The sequence below is a fragment of the Varanus komodoensis genome, unplaced genomic scaffold (assembly GCF_004798865.1).
Source record: "Varanus komodoensis strain SLA01 unplaced genomic scaffold, ASM479886v1 scaffold20_1, whole genome shotgun sequence".
Lineage (NCBI taxonomy): Eukaryota > Metazoa > Chordata > Lepidosauria > Squamata > Varanidae > Varanus > Varanus komodoensis.
Window position 1 is genome coordinate 18913728 of NW_025335587.1, and position 22122 is coordinate 18935849.

General features: G+C 48.2%; 1 protein-coding gene across 1 annotated transcript; it reads right to left on the reverse strand.

The window, feature by feature from the left end:
- LOC123023551 lies at positions 1-20362 on the reverse strand. Its single transcript, XM_044430393.1, has 10 exons — positions 20284-20362; positions 18948-19114; positions 18032-18197; positions 17050-17211; positions 15621-15784; positions 12750-12931; positions 7338-7395; positions 3662-3814; positions 1635-1835; positions 1-1030 (listed from the first exon to the last, which is right to left on the reverse strand). The coding sequence occupies exons 1-10, from the start codon at positions 20354-20356 to the stop codon at positions 992-994; spliced, it is 1365 nt and encodes a 454-aa protein (XP_044286328.1). The 5' UTR covers positions 20357-20362; the 3' UTR covers positions 1-991.
- Between the last annotated feature and the right edge of the window lie 1760 nt (positions 20363-22122).

Consider the following 22122-nt stretch of genomic DNA (forward strand, 5'->3'; position numbering starts at 1 on the left):
AGGGGGAGGCTATTGGTTTATCGGGTTGCTATTAAGGCTGCATCCTATATAAGTTTTCTGGAAGTAAGTCACACGCAACTCAAAGGGAATCACTTCGGAACAGGCCTGAGTTAGGTTTTGTTCCTGTAGGATTTTTTTTTTAAATCTCATATATACATAATGAAAGTGAGTGAATGTCAAAGTGCAACAAATTTAATATCTGGTTGACACATCATGCTAAACCTACAGAATAGGTTCTTGAATTCTGGCTTGTTGTGATGAATGTGGTGGTGCTCACACAGCTAACAACACACACACACAAAACGGAGAAAGAGAACCCATGGTTCATTTGGGGATTGTGAAATCTAGGTTCTTTAAACCATGGGTTGTAGTTGCATGCAAACTCAGAATCATGGGTGGTTTGTGGAATGTTTCACCAGCCTATAGAGGTGGCAGGTAAGAGCAGGAAAAAGGCCTTAACCACGGTGCACAGTGGCATTTGATATGCAGTGAGGAAGCTGTTGAAGGAGGAGAGGAACAACCCAAGGACTGAGAAAACTATGGTTTGTTCAATCATCTGCCAGGCAAACCCTGGGCACCCAGGAGTTAAATAAACCATGGGTTAGCATTATGTGAGGACCAGATCGGTTTGGGCTTCCAATGAATGCTGTGAATCACAGTAACCGTTTTAAGAATACACATAGGGCACTATCCCATAATCACTCACCTGGGAGTTATTTCTGATCAGCACACACAGGACTGTACTCTTAGAATTAATTAATTTTAAGGCCTATGTTAAGAGATGCTTTGAGTTTTGATAAGAACCTTAAAAAAAAGTGGATAGGAACTATTGTCTCCCAGATTAAACCAATAGTTTGTTGAGGACTTGAGTCTCCAGATTCAGAAGTTCTGTCTTCCTTCTAATATCCCTGGGTTTGCAGCACTGTTATCAAAATGTGTCTGCAATTCAGTAGCCTCCTCCCTCCTTGTGGAGTGACTTCAAGATGATAATTCATAATGGGCCAGATCCTGCATTCAAGAGCGCTGTTTCCTGAAATGTAACGGACATTCCATGCGTTTAGCCAGAGGAATTAAAGAATTTAGTCCCGGGGATCAGAACTGGTTATACGGTAAAAATCATGTATACCACAGCAAAGCCTTTCCTCAGATGATGGAAAAGAGGCTGCATACAATTTGTAAGCGTGGAGAACCATAAGGAAAACCTCCAAGCACATATACTCTTGTCCATAAAGAAAATCTACCGCTGCTTTGCCTGATCTTTATTTTTATTTCTTAGATGTTTAAAATGGTGCTTTTCAAAAGGGGGAGTGCCTCCCACAAGCCCTGCCCTTATTCAGATTGAAGAGTGGCTTTGTCTGCTGGAGTTCAAAACTCAGCTCTGCCTCGTGCATCAGAGAAGAGCAGAGAGTTAATCTCCCATACCTGCTTTGATCCTGCCATTTATCAGCCTCCCTTCCCCCAGCTGAGGCCAGTCGCGTTTTTTTTAAACCTGTGCCGAAGGTACACAGGTGCACTGGACACCTTGTGCAGTGTAACCCTACAGTCGTCAGAGCAGTGCAATTGGTCTCTTATATAACAAATAAATATGGAAAGATCAGTGGAATGTTACGTGCCTCCACCGTTTCTGCACTTACCACAACATTGTAAAAGGCATTTCCCACAACTTGCTTGTAAAATTGCTCTTGCTGCTGGTATTCTAGGCTGCTGCAGCCCAGCTTCCGTATTTTTTTATCCAGTGTTTTCAGAACAAGCTGTGACACGGCCTTGCCCCTCTTGCTGGCTTGGGTTGCCAGAAACTTCCTTCTGTTGCCAATGTCTAGGAGGTCATTTTGAACCTATATTATTTCAGAAAGGAAACTGTAGGAAATTATTGCAGTTATAGTCCAGTGAATATGCACACTGACACAGGGACCTGAAAGAAAATTGAATACGATTCCCAAACTGTAGCTAGGGCACACCATTAAATTGAACGTTTATCTGAGACCAAATCGCCCACCTACTCTGCATGATTCACAGGCTGCATTTACACGGAATGCTAAGTCAGCTGGAAGAACTGCCACAAACCTGTTTGGCTCTGCTTGGCTCCATCCCACTAATATGAGTGGGCAAATATGCCAGGAAAAACCGCTCAAACTGTTTTGCCTGTCCAAACTGGTGTCCTTGGCTTCTTATTCTCTTTCCAAGCCAGAGCAGCAAACCAAGGTTTATGAATCCTGGCTTGCCGAAAAGTAAGAAGGCAGGATCCCTTGTTTGCACAACACACTAAACAAATACTTTTTTTATTGATTTAACTGCTCACTCTAGTAAAAGGAACCAAGCAGGAGTTTATTGATCATGATAAATGAAGATTCTCCAGAATCTGGCTGTACTATTTAATTAAACATTTAAGATTTGACGATTCAGTATGATTCAGTAAAAAGCAAAAAAAGATGATCTGCAGCAAGAAATAGTAAGATTGGCTTCTGGCCCGTGGTACTACTAAGATTTGATAAGACACATAACATTACAGACAATAAACTGAACATTAGAGCTTTAACGTCATTATATGATGAAAAGATCTGATGCCATTAAATAGGTTTGTTTTTCAAATTCAGCTTCATTCCATTATCCAACGTTCGTCCTATGTAGAATCTTTGAAATGAATGGCACTTTGGTTAGCCAGGATTAATTTAAGTACCATTCATTTCAATGAGTCTAGTCTAATCAGACTGACATTAGATGCACTATTTTGTCCGTGCTCATACTGTCCCAATTTTTTATGCCAATCCTGCAAGGGAAGTCTTTCTACAGACCAACTAGGTTAACTACTGAACACCAACACACACTTTGCTGAATAGAAACCAATACAGTTTCCTCAAAATAATTCAGGTTTAATCTGAAAGGGGGGAAAGACAAATAGAAAGATCCTACACCAGCCAACCTCGAACCTCTGTGGATTGGCAAAAGGTGAATATTGATGTCTAAGGGTTCGTTGTCGGTGTAGCTAAAGGAAGCCGCTCATTTTAGGCACAGACAAGGACATGGCCATCCACTCCAGTCCTCTCCCTGCGCTGCCTCCGTTCCAGCTGGTCACTTTGAGATCTACGGCTTGGCTTCAGCCACTGCGCTGAGCGGAGGGGCTGTGGCTCAGTGGAAGAGCAGGTGTAGTGCAGGTAGAAGGGCCCAGCTTGAATTCTCAGCGTCTCCTGTCTGGAGAGCTATCGCTGGTCCACACCAGCCGTGCCAGGCTGAACAGGCCCAGGATAAGCCAGTTTCTCCTGTGTCCAACAAGTTCTGGCTCGCTGACGATGGATAGTCCCTGAAGGGAACCGTGCGACCTACAGGTCGTTCACCAAGCTTCAGCATCTCAGTGGGGTTCGGGCAACATGACAAGTCACACGTCAACAGTGGCCTATGGTTCAATGGCAACCCACACACAACCCCTCCGTTTGGATTGTCACGTGTCTGAACCAGGTCGCAGTGACTGCTGAGGGAAACCCGCATTCCCTTAAGGGGAGTTTCAGATCAACACTTCTAGAGATAAAGGGCCAAGCTAGCCTGAGAGCCACAGTGCTTGAACAACTAAAGAAATAACCAGAAATAGAAGTCTTTCGCGCAAGGAGCTCTACAGATCATTCATCATAATGACATGGATTAATACTACACAAAATGTTAGACTCACAGGCAACTCGTGACGCTCATGGACAAGGTAATGGCCGTCCCACAGCTCCGCAGCAACACTACCATGAGTGGCGAGGAATTTTAGCCTCTTCTTCTGCAAACCTTCAGCCATTACCTCTTTCACGGGCTGAGAGCTTATCTTCTGGAGAAATCCCTTGCAAACATATTGAACACACGACCCCTTTCAGATGGAAGTCCAGAGCACTAAGCTTCAAAGAATATAGGCCAGTGCAATCTGCATTCTGAGCCTAGAGCCACGGTTTTGATGGACAGGTCTTTCTACCGAGAGCCGGATACATCAGGGCTGAATGTGGTTGCCGCTTAACCTCTCCCCTGCTCCATCAGAGATATGAGAAACCTACGTTTCAAGGGCCGTGTCCCCCCAAACAAAGCTGGTCCCTGAGGTCAGCTTCAGAGGCCCCTCCCTGAAGAGAGGCTCAGGGGATGGAGGTCTGAAAAATGGCCCATGGCTCATTTTAACTGACATTCTCCGGCGCCAGGCAGAGGCATGCTTATTTCCCATCATTGTGGGCTGCTTTTGAGGTGTTTCTTCCGGGCTGGAGAAGGGCAAGGAGAACCGTGTGTGTGTTATGGATGAATATTTCCCATGGAGTGCACCATTTTCAGATGATGTTTTTACGATGTTCATTTCCATTTACTGATTATTTTATTTATTTACTTTATTTGTACCCTGCCGATCAAGAAAATTGGCGCTCGAAAAGGCTCGCCATCATAAATAAAACTTGATTAAAACAATAATAAAAGGAGTGCATTAAAACTTAATTGAAGATGCAGCAACAGCAGAATAAAAACAGCATGCTGCTCAGCAGTCCTGTTTACACACCAAATGTCTGCTCAAAAAAAATTTTGCCTGTCGATGGAAGGAGAGACGAACGGGAGCCGTCCTCGCCTCCCCCTGCAGGGCGTCCTGCAGCCTGGGAGGGGCCATGGAGAGGATCCGCTCCTGCATCACCACCAAAAGATCTCAGAACCGGGACTCAAGACCGACACAGGCTGGCATGGGAGAAACCCGTCCTTCAGGTCTCCTGGACCCAAGCCAGAGGAGCTTTCTAGGTCATCACCCACACCTTGAATTCTACCCAGAAGCAAACCGGTCGCTAGCAAAGCTGTGCTAACAGGGCTAATATTGATTTTGGTTGTTTTCGTCATAAGTACAGATGCCTGTATTTGTGTGTCTGAGTTACGTTGCAAGGCGGCTCTTTGTGGTAGAAAGCAAGACAACCTATAAATACCACCAGAAAAGGTCCTCTGGCTGCTCCCACAGCGTGATCCATAACACTCTTCACATTTCTGAGGCTGTCCGATTCGATTTGACAGCACAATAATGAACCCAGGGCAGCATTAAAAAAAAAAAAAGCTTGTTACAGCTGGTTACATTTATATCCAATAAATGTAATGGCGGTCTGCAGATGTTTGTCACTCAGTCCGGGGGAAAGAATGGCATTGCAACTGATACTCTCCCGTGGATACTCTCCCGTGCTACGGACTTCCAGAACGAGCCAGGAATATCTAAAGCAGCCCCTCCAAACCCAGCACTCCCCAGATGTGTTAACCTGCAACTCCCCAAATCTTTAGTCAGCATGGCCAGTTGTGGGCCTTGGCATTCCAGTGTCCCTGGAAAGTACTCGCGGAAGCCTGATCTAAAGAAGCCAAGTTCCCTGACACTGCGTAGTTAAACACACCCACATCTCCTGTGTTGCTGTGTAATTTCATTACTAATGAAATACACGGCAGGAAGAGGAGCTGTGATATTGCGTCGTTTTGCAAGTGCACACTAGGCCGCTCTCTGCCACTGATATACAGCAGGGAAGGGGCTCTGGATGGCAGCTGCTCTCGGCCACGACGGGCCACCAGCCCGGTCCCTTTGGCATCGTCGCTCCGCCGACAGGACATGGAGCATCTCCTGCCCCTCCTCGCGGCCACTCCTGCCTGGCCCAGAGGCGTGAGGCGATGGAAAGGAGGTCCGCCTGCAGGGGGCTCCTGTCAGTGGCCCCTGCCAGGGTGTGGGCCCACGGCAGGTGCCCAGTCAAGCTGACCCCGAGCCTGGAAACTTGGAGGCCAGAATTGCACTGCGCTCACAGTCCTTTCTCACGGAAACCTGCTCCTGGCTACTCCTGTGATAAGCTGCCTTTTAGGTGCTGCTAAGTGAGGAGGATTGCCGAGAGTCGGAAACTTTTGCCGACTGACTGCAAATCATGCTGAGAAGACAAGAAGATCTTGATCGACTTCCTGTGCATGCCTGCCATCAGCCTATTATCAGCCAGGCTAAGACCTTTTTATTTAAAACTTATTTTAATTGCTAAATTATTGCATTTATTAGGATTTTAAAATTAGCCGAGAATGAACCGGGGGTTTTAATTTTTTTTTTCTTTTAAATTGTTATATTGTTATTGTTTATGTGGTTTTTTTTGTATTTTTTGTGAGCCGCCCCGAGTCTTTGTTGCGATGGGGGCAGCATAGAAATGTTTTAAATAAATAAATAAATATCAGCCCCTGCTGGGGAAAAAGATAAGGTTTTTTGGAAGCCGCCCTGAGGCTTTAGAAGCCACCCGGAAGCTTAGGGGCTTATGCGAAGGGGGCAGCATATAAGTTGTCTAAACAAACAAACAAACAAACCATTAGGTAGCACAGCACTTCACTGGCAGAGTCCCTGTGAAGGGGGTAGTGTGTCCATTTCACAGACACCTACCAAAAAACCCCCCCGCTGAAATGCACAGCCTCTCACCCTGTACAGAATCCATCGGTCGCGATGATGGGCATTCTGGGAGAATAAAATATTCTCCCCCTCTCTTTCTCTGTAGAAATAATAAAAAGGCTAACAGGAATCCAGGGGCATTTAAAAAAACGAGTGAACGCTGCAGCTCTCCAGTCACAATAACCCACTCGTGCCCTCGGCAGCCAGGAGGTCGTGCACGGGAGGCGAGTGAGACAAACAACCCACATCATGGAAACGAGGCATTCCACAACTTGACATATGGATCCTGCAAATGCCAACTGCAGGATTACATCACCAAGGAGAGGACAAAAGAGAATAAAATTAGTGCTGCCAGCTCTGGGAGGGCCTGGCGCCAAGAGAGGCAGAGAGAATCGTAGGCACCCGTGGCCATGGCTGGATCCCGCTGCAGGGGCGGGCAGGGACCTGGCCTACAGCCAAGCCAGGGCAACAGGACCCCCAAGTCTGCATGTCTGCCAGAAACGGCCAAATGCTGCACGGGGACGGGACTCATGCTCAGGGGATCTCGTGACGGCAGGGTTTGACCGGCTCTGTGGCTCCTCGTGCTGCTCCGGACTACCTGGGCGGGACTACCTGGTCCTCCGAGCCCTCCCTGGCTAGCAATGATGGGAGCTGGAGGCCACAACACCTGGAGGGGAAATTGACTACACTCCGGACAGGCAAATCGATGAAGGACGTTGGCCCCGGTTGCTCAAAACGCTTCACGGAGGCCGAAGCCCTGCTTGCTTGGCTCAATCGTTGCTTTCTTTATTTATATCCTGACCTTTGTGAACAAGGCTTGGGCTTTCGAACCGGACCAAGAGAAAGTGTCCGTCCATACCGAGAGACTGTTCCAAAGCCATGTTGCAAATCGGGGGGGGCTCCGCACCCTCTGTCCCCCATCACTGTGCAAACATCTCTCCTCGTTCAATTCCATACTTACGGCATTTGGCGCCCCCTGGAACAAAGGCGCACTGTGTACCCCGTTTCTCACGCAGCTTCTGCAAGGACGAGAAAGGAAGATGGCATAAGGGTGAGGCCGCTCCTCCTGGTGTGTAACCTCAGTTCCTTGGTGTTTTCTTCTTAAGTTTGACTATTCATCCAGCTCCCCACAACCCCATCCTATAATAATGCATAAGCTGAATTGGAGTTTAATTAGATGGTAACCAGAGGGGCTTTTGTGCTTATGAAGTAATAAATACTCCTTGAGCTAATAAACTCTCAACCAGTAGGAGTGGTTATTAATCTCCCGAACACACACACACACACACAGATATATAGATATATGTTATCAAGTTAGCAAAAAGAGACCCTGGAAGTTATTAGTGTTATATTTTTCCTCAGGCCTGCCAAACGGAAAGCACGCAGGGAGTGGAGCCTAGAAGAAATGTGTGCGGAGCTCGGAAGTCCCGCAGAAGAACTGGGCGATCCTCCCAGGAAGTTTCCTTCGACTCCTGTGACTCAAGGTAAGCTCAGTAAGGTTCACACCTTTTTCAACACATGTTATTCTTTAAAATGCACATGCTCCATAAAACACGACGCAAAAGCTTTGGAAGTCAAAACAAAAGTAAAGAGTATGAAGATCTCACTTCTATCAAACTTGGGACTCTTTTTATTATCGGCTAGAGAAACGGGACTTCGTATAGATTTAAATATGTTTTTAAGTTAGCATAAATGGAAAAAAAATGTGGGGGCTGACCCAGCAGGCCCGATGTTTTTGATGATTGCTGTTTTTAGTTTTTCTTTGTTTTTAGGATTATAATTTCAAATAAAACTTATTACAAAAAAAAAAAGAAAGAGTATGAAGATCTCCTATCCCCAGGGAAGCCTTCTCTGGGCTGGCCCTCCCACAGATCAGGTGCCAACGTCGCTCCCGCTAGCTCGGTTCTGGCAGAAGCAGAGGGACCGGACCGAAGAGGCCCTTCCGGGCCTTTGCAAGGGGGATGCCAACTGCCGCGAGCTGCACGGCAGCCGATCCGTGCAGCCGCTCAGAATCAGGCTGGGGGGTCGGAGCAGGCTCACCGCAACCCACCGCAGCTGCACAGAAATGCTCTGGACTCCGCCATGTTCGTTTATTCATTTCTGCGCTGGCAGGGACTGCACGCACTGTCACCGATATTCCCCACCTCGGGCTGCAAAGCATCTCGGGCTGATCCTGCCGGGGCACGGAATCTGCGTTCCCTCCGTGCAGGTCTTTTGTTTTTCCGAGAGTGGAGCACGCACAGCCTTGGCCCAAAAGCCCTGCTTGCGCCTGCAACTCGGAATACCATAGCGGTGAGGTAGTGATCCCCACGGCATTCTCCACCCCCCCCCCACCACTCTGCCACCCGGGCCATCTGAACTGCTCCAAAGGTTCTTTGCCGAGTGTAGCATGTGGAGGATTTAGGAACTTAACTATTTCTGACGGTCAGGATTTATTTCCCAAGCAGCTGTGCAAAGGAGTCCCGGGAATTAACAGCCGTTCAGGGAGCACCATAATCTATTCACTTCTCGAGTAGTTTTAGATTTCAGCAGCTCTGCAAACGACGGCACTCCACAAGATTTCTCGGCCTAGAGCAATCCCGGGCATGGAAGCACCGTGTCCAAATCTCAGATTTGTTTCAAAAGTCTTGCTTCATCCCTGGGACCTTCCTCTTTGTTGCTCTAACAAGAGAAGCATTTGCCAGGCCAGCTCTAAAGCAGGGATCGGCTATGAGATGTCCATGGATAACTGCCGGGCCCCAGATGCCTTTCCTAGTGCTTACCAAATTGCCTTAGTGCTCGTATTTCGGGGCTGGTTCACTATGAGAGAGAAAAAGGGAAATGGGGAGAATGGACAGGATGTGGAAGGGCGAAAAAAGAGTTTACACGCTGTGAAATTGGTTTCTGTTGGCACTGTGTTCAAAGGAGTTTTGTATATTGGGGCTCAGACCCCACCTCTGCCTGGTGCTCAAGCTTTGGGGCCAGTTGCTTGGTCCTTTGTGACTACCCACAACTCCAGTGTTAGCCATTTTGTGGTGGGGCCCAGGGGCCCACATTCTCAAAGTCACGGATGTCTGCAGGGCTCAGGTAGCCAAGGGAAAGAGATACTTTCTGCCCAAGACCCTGAGGAATCACGGTCTCTGGCAGAGGAAACGATATTGAGCTAAGAGGCATGAAGAGTCTGATCTGGAATAACAGAAAAGCAAATGGAACTGAACCAAGGTATATTTTTAAAAAGCCCGAATCTACAGTAAGGCAACAACACTGTGTAAGCCGTAGCGTTCCCAAGAACATTTCGTTAAGCAACAAAGCCGACGGACAGGCAGGAAAGGAAGTCCCCCAAAACTGACTGGGTGTCATGGCCCCGAGGCCTACAGGGAGAAGAGCTCCAGTCTCAAAATGGAGGGAAAGTAGCCAGTGGAGGGTCTCGCAGTGCATTTTGGGAAGCAGCAGCAATGGCTGCTCTCCATTTCTCAAAATGCAAAGGCCTGCAGTAAGAATTTGCCTCTTGCCTTGGGCAAACACATCCAGGTCCCTGAAGCAGAGAAGCGTGAGCATCCATAGAGTAAACTAAGCCAGAGATATGTTTCTGGTAAAAGTGTGGGAAAAGAGTCGGCTAGGGCCAAACTGAGGCCCAGCTGAGGTGGAAGGCTTTGGAGGGCGCTTCCCATGTCCCAGTGGACAGGATGGTACTGGAAAAACACCAAAGACCACCACCAAAAACCGTCAGGTGGCAGAAAGTCGCCGGCGACATCATATTGATGCTCTGCCAAATGGTGAGCAAGATGATGGCAACGAGATAGCAAGAACAGTTGATAAGAACAAACTGTAAAAGTTCTGGCATCTTTTAAAATTCTGCGGCGCATGTATTTGCTTCAGATGAAAATGATCTAACTTCCCAATATTAAATCTCCAGGCAGAAAGCTATTCATAGAGTTTATGCAGATGGCTTTGCCCTTAGGATAAAAACAAACTTTTAAGAAAAAATGGCTGTATCTTTGGGGAATGTCTTCAGGTCTAAAGATAAGTACATTAGGAGATCTAACAATATTACTTCATATCTGACATTTATTCCTAGTTTGGTAATAGGAAAATTAACAAATAAAATTGGCACTTTGCTTGGTTATTTTTCTACAGGCCTCTGCTAATATGGAAGACGGCAGTCGTCAAATTTATTCAAGTTTTTCTTGTCAACAATATCATTAACCAAATCCCTCAATTTCAAAGTTAATAAAAGCATCTGGGTTTTCTAGCACAGCAAGACCAGCTTGCATATTTAAACCGCATACATAGATGAATTTGCATTGGATCAAATTTGCATATTAATGAAGGACTAATTGCTCTTTGCAGTCAGTTTCATGCATATGAATTTACTACTCTTTGTACGATTTTTTTTCTCCTGAATACTTGAAAAGATCCTTTAAAAAGGCAAAAACTTTATTTTTTTAAAAAAGCTGCAGAAATATCTGAGAAACAGGAAAGAAAGGAATGATAGTCCGATTATTTTAAAGGTTTTATCTGATTGTTCAATTTATGTCTTATGGCAGATGCTTAAGTAATACAAAAGTAGTTGAATAGATGAGAGCTCTTCCTTGTAGGATATGTAGCCTAATGCTCCCATATTTAAGGCATATTCCTATGCATGTTCAGAGAGAATAATGGTTCTATCATTCTGTGCATTTCCCAGTCAATGCTCCAGGAGCATTTTTCCTGTCTAGATTCCCATGGGATTGTACTCCAAGACATTTCCATGCATGCTAACATTTTTCTTTGAAGGGTTGTATGGAGGTCTCCAGCTATAAAAACTTAAGCTCTTCAATCTATAGCCAACCTAGCCTGAAATCCTTGTTGGCTCTGGGAAGCTCTGAAAATAATTATCTGTGAGCTAGAGCATGGCTACCTGGTGAGTGGCAAATTTAGAAGTGGGGAGTCCCTTTGTAATAGCCGGTGACACACCTCAAAGCCTCAGCCCACACCTACTTCCAAGATTGTGCAACCTATGATTAGACAAGAAAAATGAGCTGTGTCACTATGTTTGAATTTCCGCTGAGAAATGAATGCAAGATGAGGGCATCTCTTTTTAGGTGAAACAGCTTCTAGAAGTTAAAAGCCATTCATTCATAATAAAAGAAGAGAATATGGGCTTTTTATTATGTTCCCAACCAAAAAGCTCCTGGAGTGGCTTATGTGGAATTAATAAGGCCGTTCCTGCTCACAGACTTAGCATCTAAAAACTGGACACACCAGGGAAAAGGGACAGGGAGAAAAGAGCTAGAAAGGAAACTCTGACACGAATTACCCACACTTAAAAATAAGTAGTTCTGTTCTCCCAAGAGCAGCAAGTCCGGATTGACAATTGCTGTTTGGGTTCTTTTAATTTTCTGTGGCCTCTGCAACCACTGACTCTGTGTGTATATGTGGGGGGGATCCGCCATGAGTCCAGAGTCCATAGCTTAGGGGTTCCAGTTTCTCAAGATATCCAATAATCTTTCATTGCACTGAATCATGCGTAAAGCAGCCTGTCTGAAAAAAGAGGAACTTGAGGCTATCAGAGGTCATGGCTAATTTTCCCCATCGATTCCGATGAATATACTCCAGTTACAATGCTTTTGTTTGTTTATTAATTGGATTTATATCCTGCTCTGCTCTTGCAAATTCAAAGCAACAGTCTCCTCCTGCTGCTCTCCATCTTATCCCCACAACAACAACCCTGTGAGGTAGGCTGGGCTGAGCGTCTGTCATCCAAAGTCACTGAGGATGGCTCTTATATACGTCGTCTCACGGTTGTGGTACGGTGAGAACAATCACAGGCATTCTGCTCACATGCTTTCTTAAGGAGTAAGAAGTAGCATCAGATTGCCTAAACTGGCGAAGACCTTTTTATTCAAATGTCATTTTAATTGTTAATAGTATTTATTCATTTTATTCTTTGGCTGGGGCGACTTAATTTATACTGTTAATTTATATTATTTTAAGGAAGTTTATTTACGTTTGTGAGCCGCCCCGAGGCTTCGGCGAATGGGGCGGCATAGAAGTTTCCTAAATAAATAAATAAACTGCAGAAGGCCAGCTACGGCACCGGCAATTGTCTCTTCAACACCCGTTTCATCCGGGAGCTCATTCTATCCCTGAGAGGACAGCTGAGGGATCTACTCTAGAAACAAAAGCACCCTAACCCATTCTGTGCTCGGAAAGCAGGCATGCTGAACAATTAAGTGGATCTCCCTTTCTTCCTAGCAAGCTTAATGTTCAAAGGCAGGTACAGCAATAACCCATCCATATATTTGCAACGGTGACCCTTCGTTTGCTGGGATACCATTCTTGGTAAACACGGATAGGATTGCACCGTGAGCCCAAAAAACAAACCCGGTGATGTTTATGTTCTTGACCTCACCTGTCAAAGAGCTGAAGAGCTGCCCAGCCCAGCTGTGACTGCGCATTAAGTTCAAGGGTCCGACCAGAACGTGGCGCTATTTCTCCCGGCCTCTGTCCACTTGGGTCCGGGGTATACACAACATCCAATCCATATATTTGGACGAGCAGAACAGTGCGGTCGTCGAGGTACGGATGCAGAACCTGCGGTAAGGCACAAAGCGCTCAGACATGCACAGAGCAAAGGACAGGTGTATGAAACTTACGGAATGCTCTGAAAGGTGCAGCACAACAAGGTGGGAATGAGGGAAGATGAGAAGTGCTTCAGAAATGCAACGTGTTGAGCATTACTAATTTTTTCCACTCCTGCAAAAGTCTGGGGGGAAATAATCTGAGGGAAGTGCTTCAAAGGGTGCGAAAGACAGAAATGGTTAAGCCAAGTTCACCCCCCCCCCACTTCACGCTGCAGCATCCTTTAAATAAGTTTTAACTGACAGGAGTGCGTTTATCAGTCTACAAATCCTTCCTGGATTTTCAAGCCCCTTGCATCATCATCTTCACCACCATCCCCACCCCCATCATACTGTGCATTTATCTGAAAAATAGTTGTACACCGGGAACGTTCGGGGTATACGAGTCTGCACGCAAGACATTATCACAAGCACTGCTCAGTCCGAAAACCTTACAGTTGGTAGAAACAAGCCAGCAGCCCCAGAGCTGGCAGTGGCCAGCCCAGGCCCTCCACCGCTGGCTTCCCAAGTGGCGAAACTGCTTTTTTCCAGAACTGACCTCAGTAGGGAACCCTGCTCTTTCGAACTGAACAAGGTAAAAGCACTTTCAGCCCAGCCCTGTTGCCCTAAGACTGTCGTGCCTGCCTCCATCTTTATTCTGCGCACCGTCTTTCACCGGTAAGGAACGCTCCGTGCAGAGAAAATAAATTCTAGGACAACAAGGAAGAGTAACCATTTTTTGAAAGTACAAACCTTTTTCTTAGTCATGGCTAAATTGTAAAACAGTCATCCTTTTTCCTTAGTCATCAAAGGATGTAGTCATCCTTTTACCACAAGCATAACTATTGGAAATTATGGCCAAGTTATGGAGTGATTGTGATGGTAACTATTTTTAAGGAGAAAAGACAGAAGTGGGAGATTTTACTCAAAAACAGGTACTCCAGAATCAGGGCTGTTGAACTAATCCATGTTGAACTCCCCCTGCCCCGGGAGCCTACAATCCCTTCTACTGGTCCCCCAACAACTTAAGGCTCACCAGCTTTTAAAATATTTTATCCCATTTTGGCCAGTTGAAACGCCGCTCTTGATTTTCACTCTTTCTGGAAATAAGAGTGCTGAGCTAAAATAGGTTTGTGGTCTGGATATTTTGGCCCTGCCTTTTGCTCTTGGCCCGGTCCTCCCCGGAATGCAGCCCTAGAGAGCTTCCCCACAACTGAAATCAGCCCTCGGGCGAGAAAAGGCTACAAACCTAACTGAATGCAGAAGAAACAGCTTCAGACCAGCACTCCGAAATCATCACTCCTGCGCTTAAATCTTGTGTGGACACTCTAATGGACAAACTGATCCTCCCTCTATTACAGGGAACAGTTCTCGGCAGTTAAGACGTCTGCGCACAGCAGACGTTTCAGGAGTACTTTAAAGAGCAGGAAACGTGCCGTACATTTCAGAAAGCTGATCTCAGTCAACTGCTCATTTTTGCCAACAAGGGTATTGTGTTTTTTTTGGATCCTGTGGGAAAATTTCTGGAGGCACTAGAACAAGCTTCTTTGCCACGTGTTTAGGTAAAAGAGTAGGCCTCTGAAGTGGGCAGAGATCTAGGGCAGCCCAACAGGCTGGGCTGATGAAAAGGGGGAGCTGCGCATGTTCTGTGGGGTGCAGAGGAGAAAGGAAAGGACAACGCAGGTAGAACAAATCAGAGAACAAGCCTGGAAGCAAACAGAACGGTTTAGCTTGACCAGGGTTCTCAAAAGGTCTCATTCAAGGAGGTGAAACGGTAGCTTTGAAGAACCCACTGAGTTACCTGTGCCACACACACCTTGGCAGGGCCGCAGTGATCCTCCCGCACCCAGCCCCCACCCACAGAATCACAGGACCATAGCGCAGTCGAGCGGGAAGGGACCTCTAAGCCCATTGAGTCCAACCCCCGGCTCAGGGCAGGTGAGAGCATGACTGCACCCCTCCGCTTCACATGCCGGCTTCAGCCTGCGATTCCGTCGCCAACACAGACACACACGCATCTTCATCACCCCCCGGGCGGCAGAAACCGACACAGCGGTGGACCTGGTGAGAAATCCCACAGCTCCTGCCCTTGCCTGTGAGAACTTCTATTGGAGGACAGATGCCTGCTGAACCTCTGCAGGTGGTTTTTAAAAATAACAACATCAATCGGCAGAGAAATAACTACCCAGAGGGCAGCTAGAAGGGACAGGGATACCTGCACCCAGAGAATCAGCACAGAACCCCAAATTCAGCAAGTCTAGACTGTGGTCCACACCATTCGCGAAGCCTCTTGTCCTATTAATCCACCTGCTCTTCTTGTCCAGGACGTGCCTGGTGTCCCTTTCGTGTGATTGTTTTATAAGGAGCGATAATCTATAAGCATCCCATGTCGCCGGCCAAGCAATGAGCTTGCAGGTCTTCTTGCTGCATCAAGATGGATGCTGAATCCAGCTGAATTGCTGGCATGAATCACAACATGCCCTGGAAGAGCGTCGTGGCACGGGCAAAAATTATTTTTGAGCAATGGCAGGCACATCCGTTTCCTTTCACGCGGACGCTGAAATCCACTGCTGTGGGCTCCTGCAGGCTGCTCTAACCGTTTACAGGATGAGTGTCAGGCTCCCGCCACCGCACCCCAGCCTGAGGTCACCACCGCTGCGTACCACGGAAGGGTCAGTCCACCGTGGGGATCTCTGCAGGCTTGCAAAGTCGAGCTGCTGCGCCAGGAACTTCTCTTCCCCCCCCCAGCGTTGAGGCAGCTCGGGCAAGTGTTTGCTTGCAGCTCCTTTCAGGATCCTGGCCAGCGCATTCACATAATATCCGTCAGCTGGTGGAGGGAGGTGGGGTGGGAAACAAGGCAGTAAGGCAAGTGGCCAAAAATGCTGCTGTTATTGTTGTTGTTGTTATTTATTTAAAACATTTCTGTGCCACCCCATTCGCCGAAGCCTCGGGGCAGCTCACAACGTAAAGTTAAAATATAATACATTCAAAATATGAAACAAATGAACAATATAAAATAAATATAACATTATTTTATATTATATCCTGCCCTTTCCTCTTGTGAAGAAACCAAGGCAGCTTTCATAGGCTCATTTTATCCTCACCACAACAGCCAGGTCAGGCTCAGGGGGAATGGCTGGTCTGAAGTGACCCAGGGGACTCCACAGCCAAAGGCCTCCGGAAACACAGGGCGCTCCCTGTTTTTGACTACAATTCAGCATTCCTAATCCTTTGGTCATGCTGGCTGCGGCTGATGGGAGCTAAGGCCCGAACTTCCAAGAGCACCGGACTGGGGAATACTGAAGGAAAGGCTTGACTAATGAACATTCTAGTTCTCCCTAGATCTTCAGGTGTGATTGTCATGGCTTGTGTCCAGAGAGAAACATTGAGAGCTAGAACCCCATCATGTCCCCCCTATGAAGTCGGTGGGTGGGAGATTCAGGACGGACAAAAGGTGGTCTTTCTTCATTCTGTGCAGAGTTAAATTAAGGGATTGGTTTCAAAACAGCCGCAACTCTGGATGGCTTTAAAGGAGGGTAGGATAGTTTCATAGAGATTCAGGCTACTGAGGGCTGCTTGTCCTGATGGCCGCCCTCCAGGATCAGAAGGTGCCCACATGCACCGGTTGCTGAGGAACGTGAGGTTGTTGCTGAAATCATGTCTGGCCTGTGGCTTTCCCTGCGTTGGAAACTGTGTGAACTGAATCCCAGAGAAGATGAACCCTCCGTCTGGTCTAGCATGGCTCTTCCGACGTTCCCCTACAGCCCACGTGGCACTAACCATGCACAGGAGGGGTTATTTTCCGGACCGGGAGAATGCCAAAATTTGCAGAAGTACAAAAAGATTTTTTTGGGGGGGCGGGGGACAAGAAAAGAAGTGCAGTGAGGACTGAGAACATTCAACGGACATGAAATCCCGGCGGAATATTTGGGGGGAGCCAGCTGGGAGCAGCAGTGGAGGGCACGGCTAACCTCCGGGAGCTCATGGTGATTTGGTGTGGTTACTGATCGCGTGCCTTCGACCCCCAGCCACAAAATTGCTTAGTCGGTTGAGAACTGCCCACAAAACGGCGCTTTCAACCTCCGTGCCTACCTTTGAGCCCAAACGCTTGCTTGATGCGGACGTGGAGGCCAGCTTCCTGCCGATAGTGGACCGCACGATGCACGTCGATGCACCTGAGAGGTCCGCCTGGTGACAGACCTCCCCTCTCGCCCAGTTTTTCCATGCACCAGGTTTTTAGCTGATCCGGCGGCACTGAAGGAGGAATTTGAACGTGTGACAAAATACTAGTGCCCGTGGAACAGGAATGGCTTAAGGAGAACCCTGCAAGCGTCCAGATGGAAAAAGGTCCTACAACGCCCAGCGTGCCAAAAGTGGTACAACTTTTTCATGGCTTTTCTAATGGCTTCACCAAGTGAAGAAAGGAAAAAGATGCTGAGGGGGGTGAAGTATTTATTTTGTTCAACGGTGAAGGAGCAGAAACAAAAAATATATAGCGCTCGCTTGCTTGCTTGCTCTCTCTCTCACATAGACAGACAGACCGTGGTCCCATTACTGCGACCATGGTAATTTACAACTTACCTGTAAGAACAGCTCTTGCCAACTCTTAGCACATGACGCAGCACAGGAATTTAGTGGAGCTCAGGGGAAGAACACCTGCTTTGTGCGCCAAAGACTGAGAGTTCAACCCCTGCCACTTCCAGGTGATGAGAAAGACCTGGGCTAGACGAACCACAGTACCTAATCTCATATCATGCAGCTTCCTATTTACTAAGCGAAATCTCTCTCTAACGTACGTCAAGATCCTGCCTAAGCCTTAATTATACACTTCACTGCAGCCCCCAACCTTGTGCCTGGCTGTCCCCCAGAGAATTCGGGGAATTGTGGTGAGTGGAGGTGGGAATCGTGCTGGAAATCCCAAGCTCTGCCTCATAAAACGGCAGGACCCGAGGAAGCAGCAGCTGGTGTGCAACCGATCTGTGCTTGTGGCGCTGCTCTGTCCCGTCTCTAGTTTGGCGTTCAGTTGTGTCAGCGGCCAAGAAGCCTTCACAAACCGGCTTGCCTGCCTTCCTACCTCTGCTTTGCTCCTTCTGGGCTAACTTCATGCCCATGTCCAGCACACGTTTGGGGAAGCTGTTGTCCTTTTGAAAGCTGGCAATGATCTGCAGCTCTGAACTATTGGGTTTCGCTCCATCGGTGAAATAGTACCCGGTCCAGTAGTTTGGGGGAGGCACTGGAATCTGTAGGAAGGAAAAAGAAGAGCCTCGCTCAGTCAACCAGTGGGGCAGGGGTGGGGAAGTGCGGCCGCCCTAGATAACGCCAGACTGAGACAGGCACCGGCGGCTTTCCTGCCCCCTTTCTCAGCCCTTGCGACCTGATCCTGAGTGTGGAGGAGCCCAGAATTGCACCTGGCACCTGAGAGAGCGTCCTACCACTGAGCTAGGCTCTCTCCACATATGGTTCCCCACCACACCCCCAAAGCGAAAGAAAGCATTCAGGGACCCCAACATTTCAGGTTCAGTGGACACATCTGGCATATTGAAATTGTATCAAGGGTGAACTCAGAAGATGGCTGCCATGGGGAAACCTTTCTCATTCGTGAAATGGCTGCAAGGGCCAGCCTCAACACACCCCACGGAAGGCAAGCCGAGGAGATGAATAAAATGTCTCACCCGGCCATAAAAGAGAAAAGGTAGACCCTAGACTCCAGCACACGGAGGCATACTATGTTGCCTCTCGAGTGACGTGCCAAGAGCTTTGCATTTGGGTGGTAGAGAAATGAAACGAACGAACAAATGAATGACGGGAAAATTCATTCAAGGAGAAACATTGCCACTAAACCTTAAAGAGCTGGGGCTCGACGGCCGGGGAGGGAATGGGAAACCAGTGAAGAAGAGGGGGGATAGAATGGAGTGGTTGGGAATACAGGCAGAAACGCCCCACGCCGCAACTTCTTCTAACAGCTCCCACTTGACAACACACAGACTTGCCTCTGTTGGTGGTAAGAGTCGAATAAGAAGAGTACAGCCAAAAACCACTGGCATGGGAGGGGTAAGAGGCGAAGAGTCCTCCTGCAGCGGGCTGGCTCTCAGTTTGAGCTGAAACCCGCCCACATTGAGCTCTCCTCCCGCATTAAAGATGTGGATCACGCAGCTCCCTGCGGTTGTCAACAAAGGGGAGAGGATTATTTGTTGGGCCCTGTCCGAAGTCCAAAGAGGCTTTCAGCGCCTGCAGATCAATAGGTCTACTCGTGTGTGGAAAGGTGTGCAGAAGAGTGTTCCAGCTATTTTGTGCACTGCGATTTCTTTTAAAAAAACAAACCTGCTGCTGTATCTTAGAGTGATGGTTTCAATTATTTCTTTGCACACCACGGCCTTGAAAAATGCTTCTCTTCTTGATCAGTAAACTGGATGATGACTTCCCCTCTATCATATATTCCCTAGCCGGGTGTCTTGTTTATGTGTCTGAGTTAAAAACTGCATTTGCCATCTGCCAGCCCAAATTGCCTAAAACGATCCAACTCGTTCAGCATCCAGCAGCAAAGTGAAATGTAGGACTGCAGATCTGCACTCGTTCCCACATTCAGATGTCTCTCCCTCTCTCTGCCTTTCAGCGTTCAGGACCGCCTGGGCTGTGCTTGCTACCAGCGTATCGCTAAAACCAGTCCTGGGTTTAGTCTCTCCCTCCCCGCCTTTGAGGTGAGGAAGATTCAGGGAAAATACTAGAGATGGTTTGCAACCAGCTGTCTAGAGAGGTGATAGGCTCTCCCACACTAGAGATAGTCAAAAAGAAATCAGACAGCCTCTGAGTGGGATGGTGTGACGGGGTGTCCTGCAACTGCAGGGGGCTGGACCTGATGGCCTTCACGGCCCCTTCCAGCTCTCCTGTTCTAAGATTCTAGGCAATGCTGGCAGTAGCGGTGATGGGGAACTCGCCCCTCTTGTGTACTGTCACTCAGCTGTAGCCATTACATTTGGATTATTGTAATGTGCTCTGTGAGAGATTGCCCTTTATGGGTGTCCTGGAACTGCCAGACCCATAGAAAAGCTTCTTAATAGCGACAGGCCCCTGTGACTCTCTAGCCCGTGGGTCCCGCTTCTTTGCTGGTCTGAAAGCAGCTTATGCTGGATCTAGGCTGCATTCACCTCCCCCTGCCCTTCTCCACCCCAGTAAGCACTCGATCTCAGAGGAACGGGCTCAGCAATAGCAGTCCAACCCCTCAAGCAGAGGAAACTCCAGGGATGCAAAGAGAAACATACAAGAATTGCAAACTGCATGGGAGCCCAAGCAGGGAGATGGGACACAAGGACCTTTAGCTCTCCTTACCTAGCAGAACGAGGTCTCCAGAATCCACATCCACTGTGTGGATTTCAAACCCAAGCCGGGTGTTGATATCCATTCTACCTGAAATCTCTCCACTTACTGCGGCTCGGTGCTGGAATTCTGGATTTCGGGATGAACTCTCGAGAACAGGAAAAGCTACAACATGGTGCAAATCCCTTGAGCCAGAATTCCTGAAATGACCTGTCACCTAATACAGGGAAAAGGTTCATGTACAGATTAGACACCCTGGTGTCCTGCAGAGCTTGTGCATCAGCCCCCATCAGCTCTTGGCAGCAGGGCATGGGATTAGGAATTATGGGCCTGGTAGTCCAAAATATTTGGAAGGCTTCAAGTGGCCGACCCTGGATTATCTCAGGCAGATGTGTACACACACTCTGGGTTTGCACGGCACAACAACCCAACATGGGTAGCTAGCCATGGTGGGTTGCCACATCATCCAAACCCAGATGTTTCTCGCAGGCTGGCTTGTTTTTCAGCACAAATCCCCCTGACGGCCCACGGATTGTTCGAGGGTTATCCCCAAGAGGGGGTGGCAGGCTGTGTGAAGCTGGGAGAGCAATTCAGAATGGATTGCCCACCTACTCTTGGGGCAAAAGCAGCTAAAAACATCCATCCATCCATCGCTTTTCTAACCTGTCCACCACTGACACCTCCGGATGGCTTACAACAGAAGAACATTGCCATTTCTGTTCTGGGGAACCAACTCGGGTACTGAAATCTGCCAAGCAACCTGTTGTCATGGGCAGCCTGAGCCCGCCCTCCCCCCCCTCCCCTCCCATGGTCTTTCGCCACACGTGCTGGTGGCCAAGTCCCTTTTCTGGCACATCTGCACCAGCTGCACATCATCAGCACAGCGACCTTGAAGGCGCTTGTCATCCTGCCAACACACCTTCGGAGATCTCTTCCTCTGCATTTTTAAGTGTGCAACCTTCAGTCCCTGCTCTGAGTTCTTGGGGCAAACAGCAGTATTAAAAAGTCCCGGTATTCCAGCCTCCCTTCGGCCCCAATTTAGACACTTAGGGAGATCATCTTCTAACTCTTCATCTGCGTGCTTTTCCCAAGAAGCCACGCCTGGCAGAAACGTTTGTGCAATTACTTGCCCCAAGCGTCAAAGCAAAGACCACATGCGGAGCCTGGCAGGCAGGCCCTTTCCAGGCGGGACCGGGAAATGGAGGCTGGGACCGGCAGCCCACCCGGAGCCTTGTAGACATCTGGCCCTAAGCGCTGGGGGCACCAAAGTCCAGGAAGAAGAGCTGGCAGTGCATAGGGAAGGCCACCGTTTCCTTATGCCCCAGAGGCGGGGCCGGGTGCTCCTTCCTCTGGAGCCCCAGCCCTCTGGGAAGCCGCCACCGCCACCCCGCGGTCCACATGCACTGGCCGAAATGAAGGGACAGCAGCACTGATGAGCCCCTGCTGCGCCCGAGCACCCGGGGGAGCTACCTTTCGGCTTCTCCACCTGTGCCCCACCCATTTGAATCGCTCCGCTTCAGATTTCTTCCCGAAATCCAATACCTTCTTGCCCATGCTTTCATTTTTAAAATATGGGTATGCTCAGAAGACAGACTTCTTTAAAGACACACAGGGAAAGGGACTTTAGAGAAATTCGCAGGGGCTAATTTGAGCTTTCTTCTGGCCTGTGGGCATCAGCCCTGGCCCTTTTCAGCACCTTGCATTGCCCCTGGAAGTACCAGGCCACTACAGGAATCTCAGACCTGCCCAGCAGTAATACAGAAACAGAGTGAGTCAGAAGGGGCCTCCTGGGCCATCTAGTCTCACCGCCGGCTCCAGCCGGCTCCACTCATGAGTAACATGGTCCAGTTA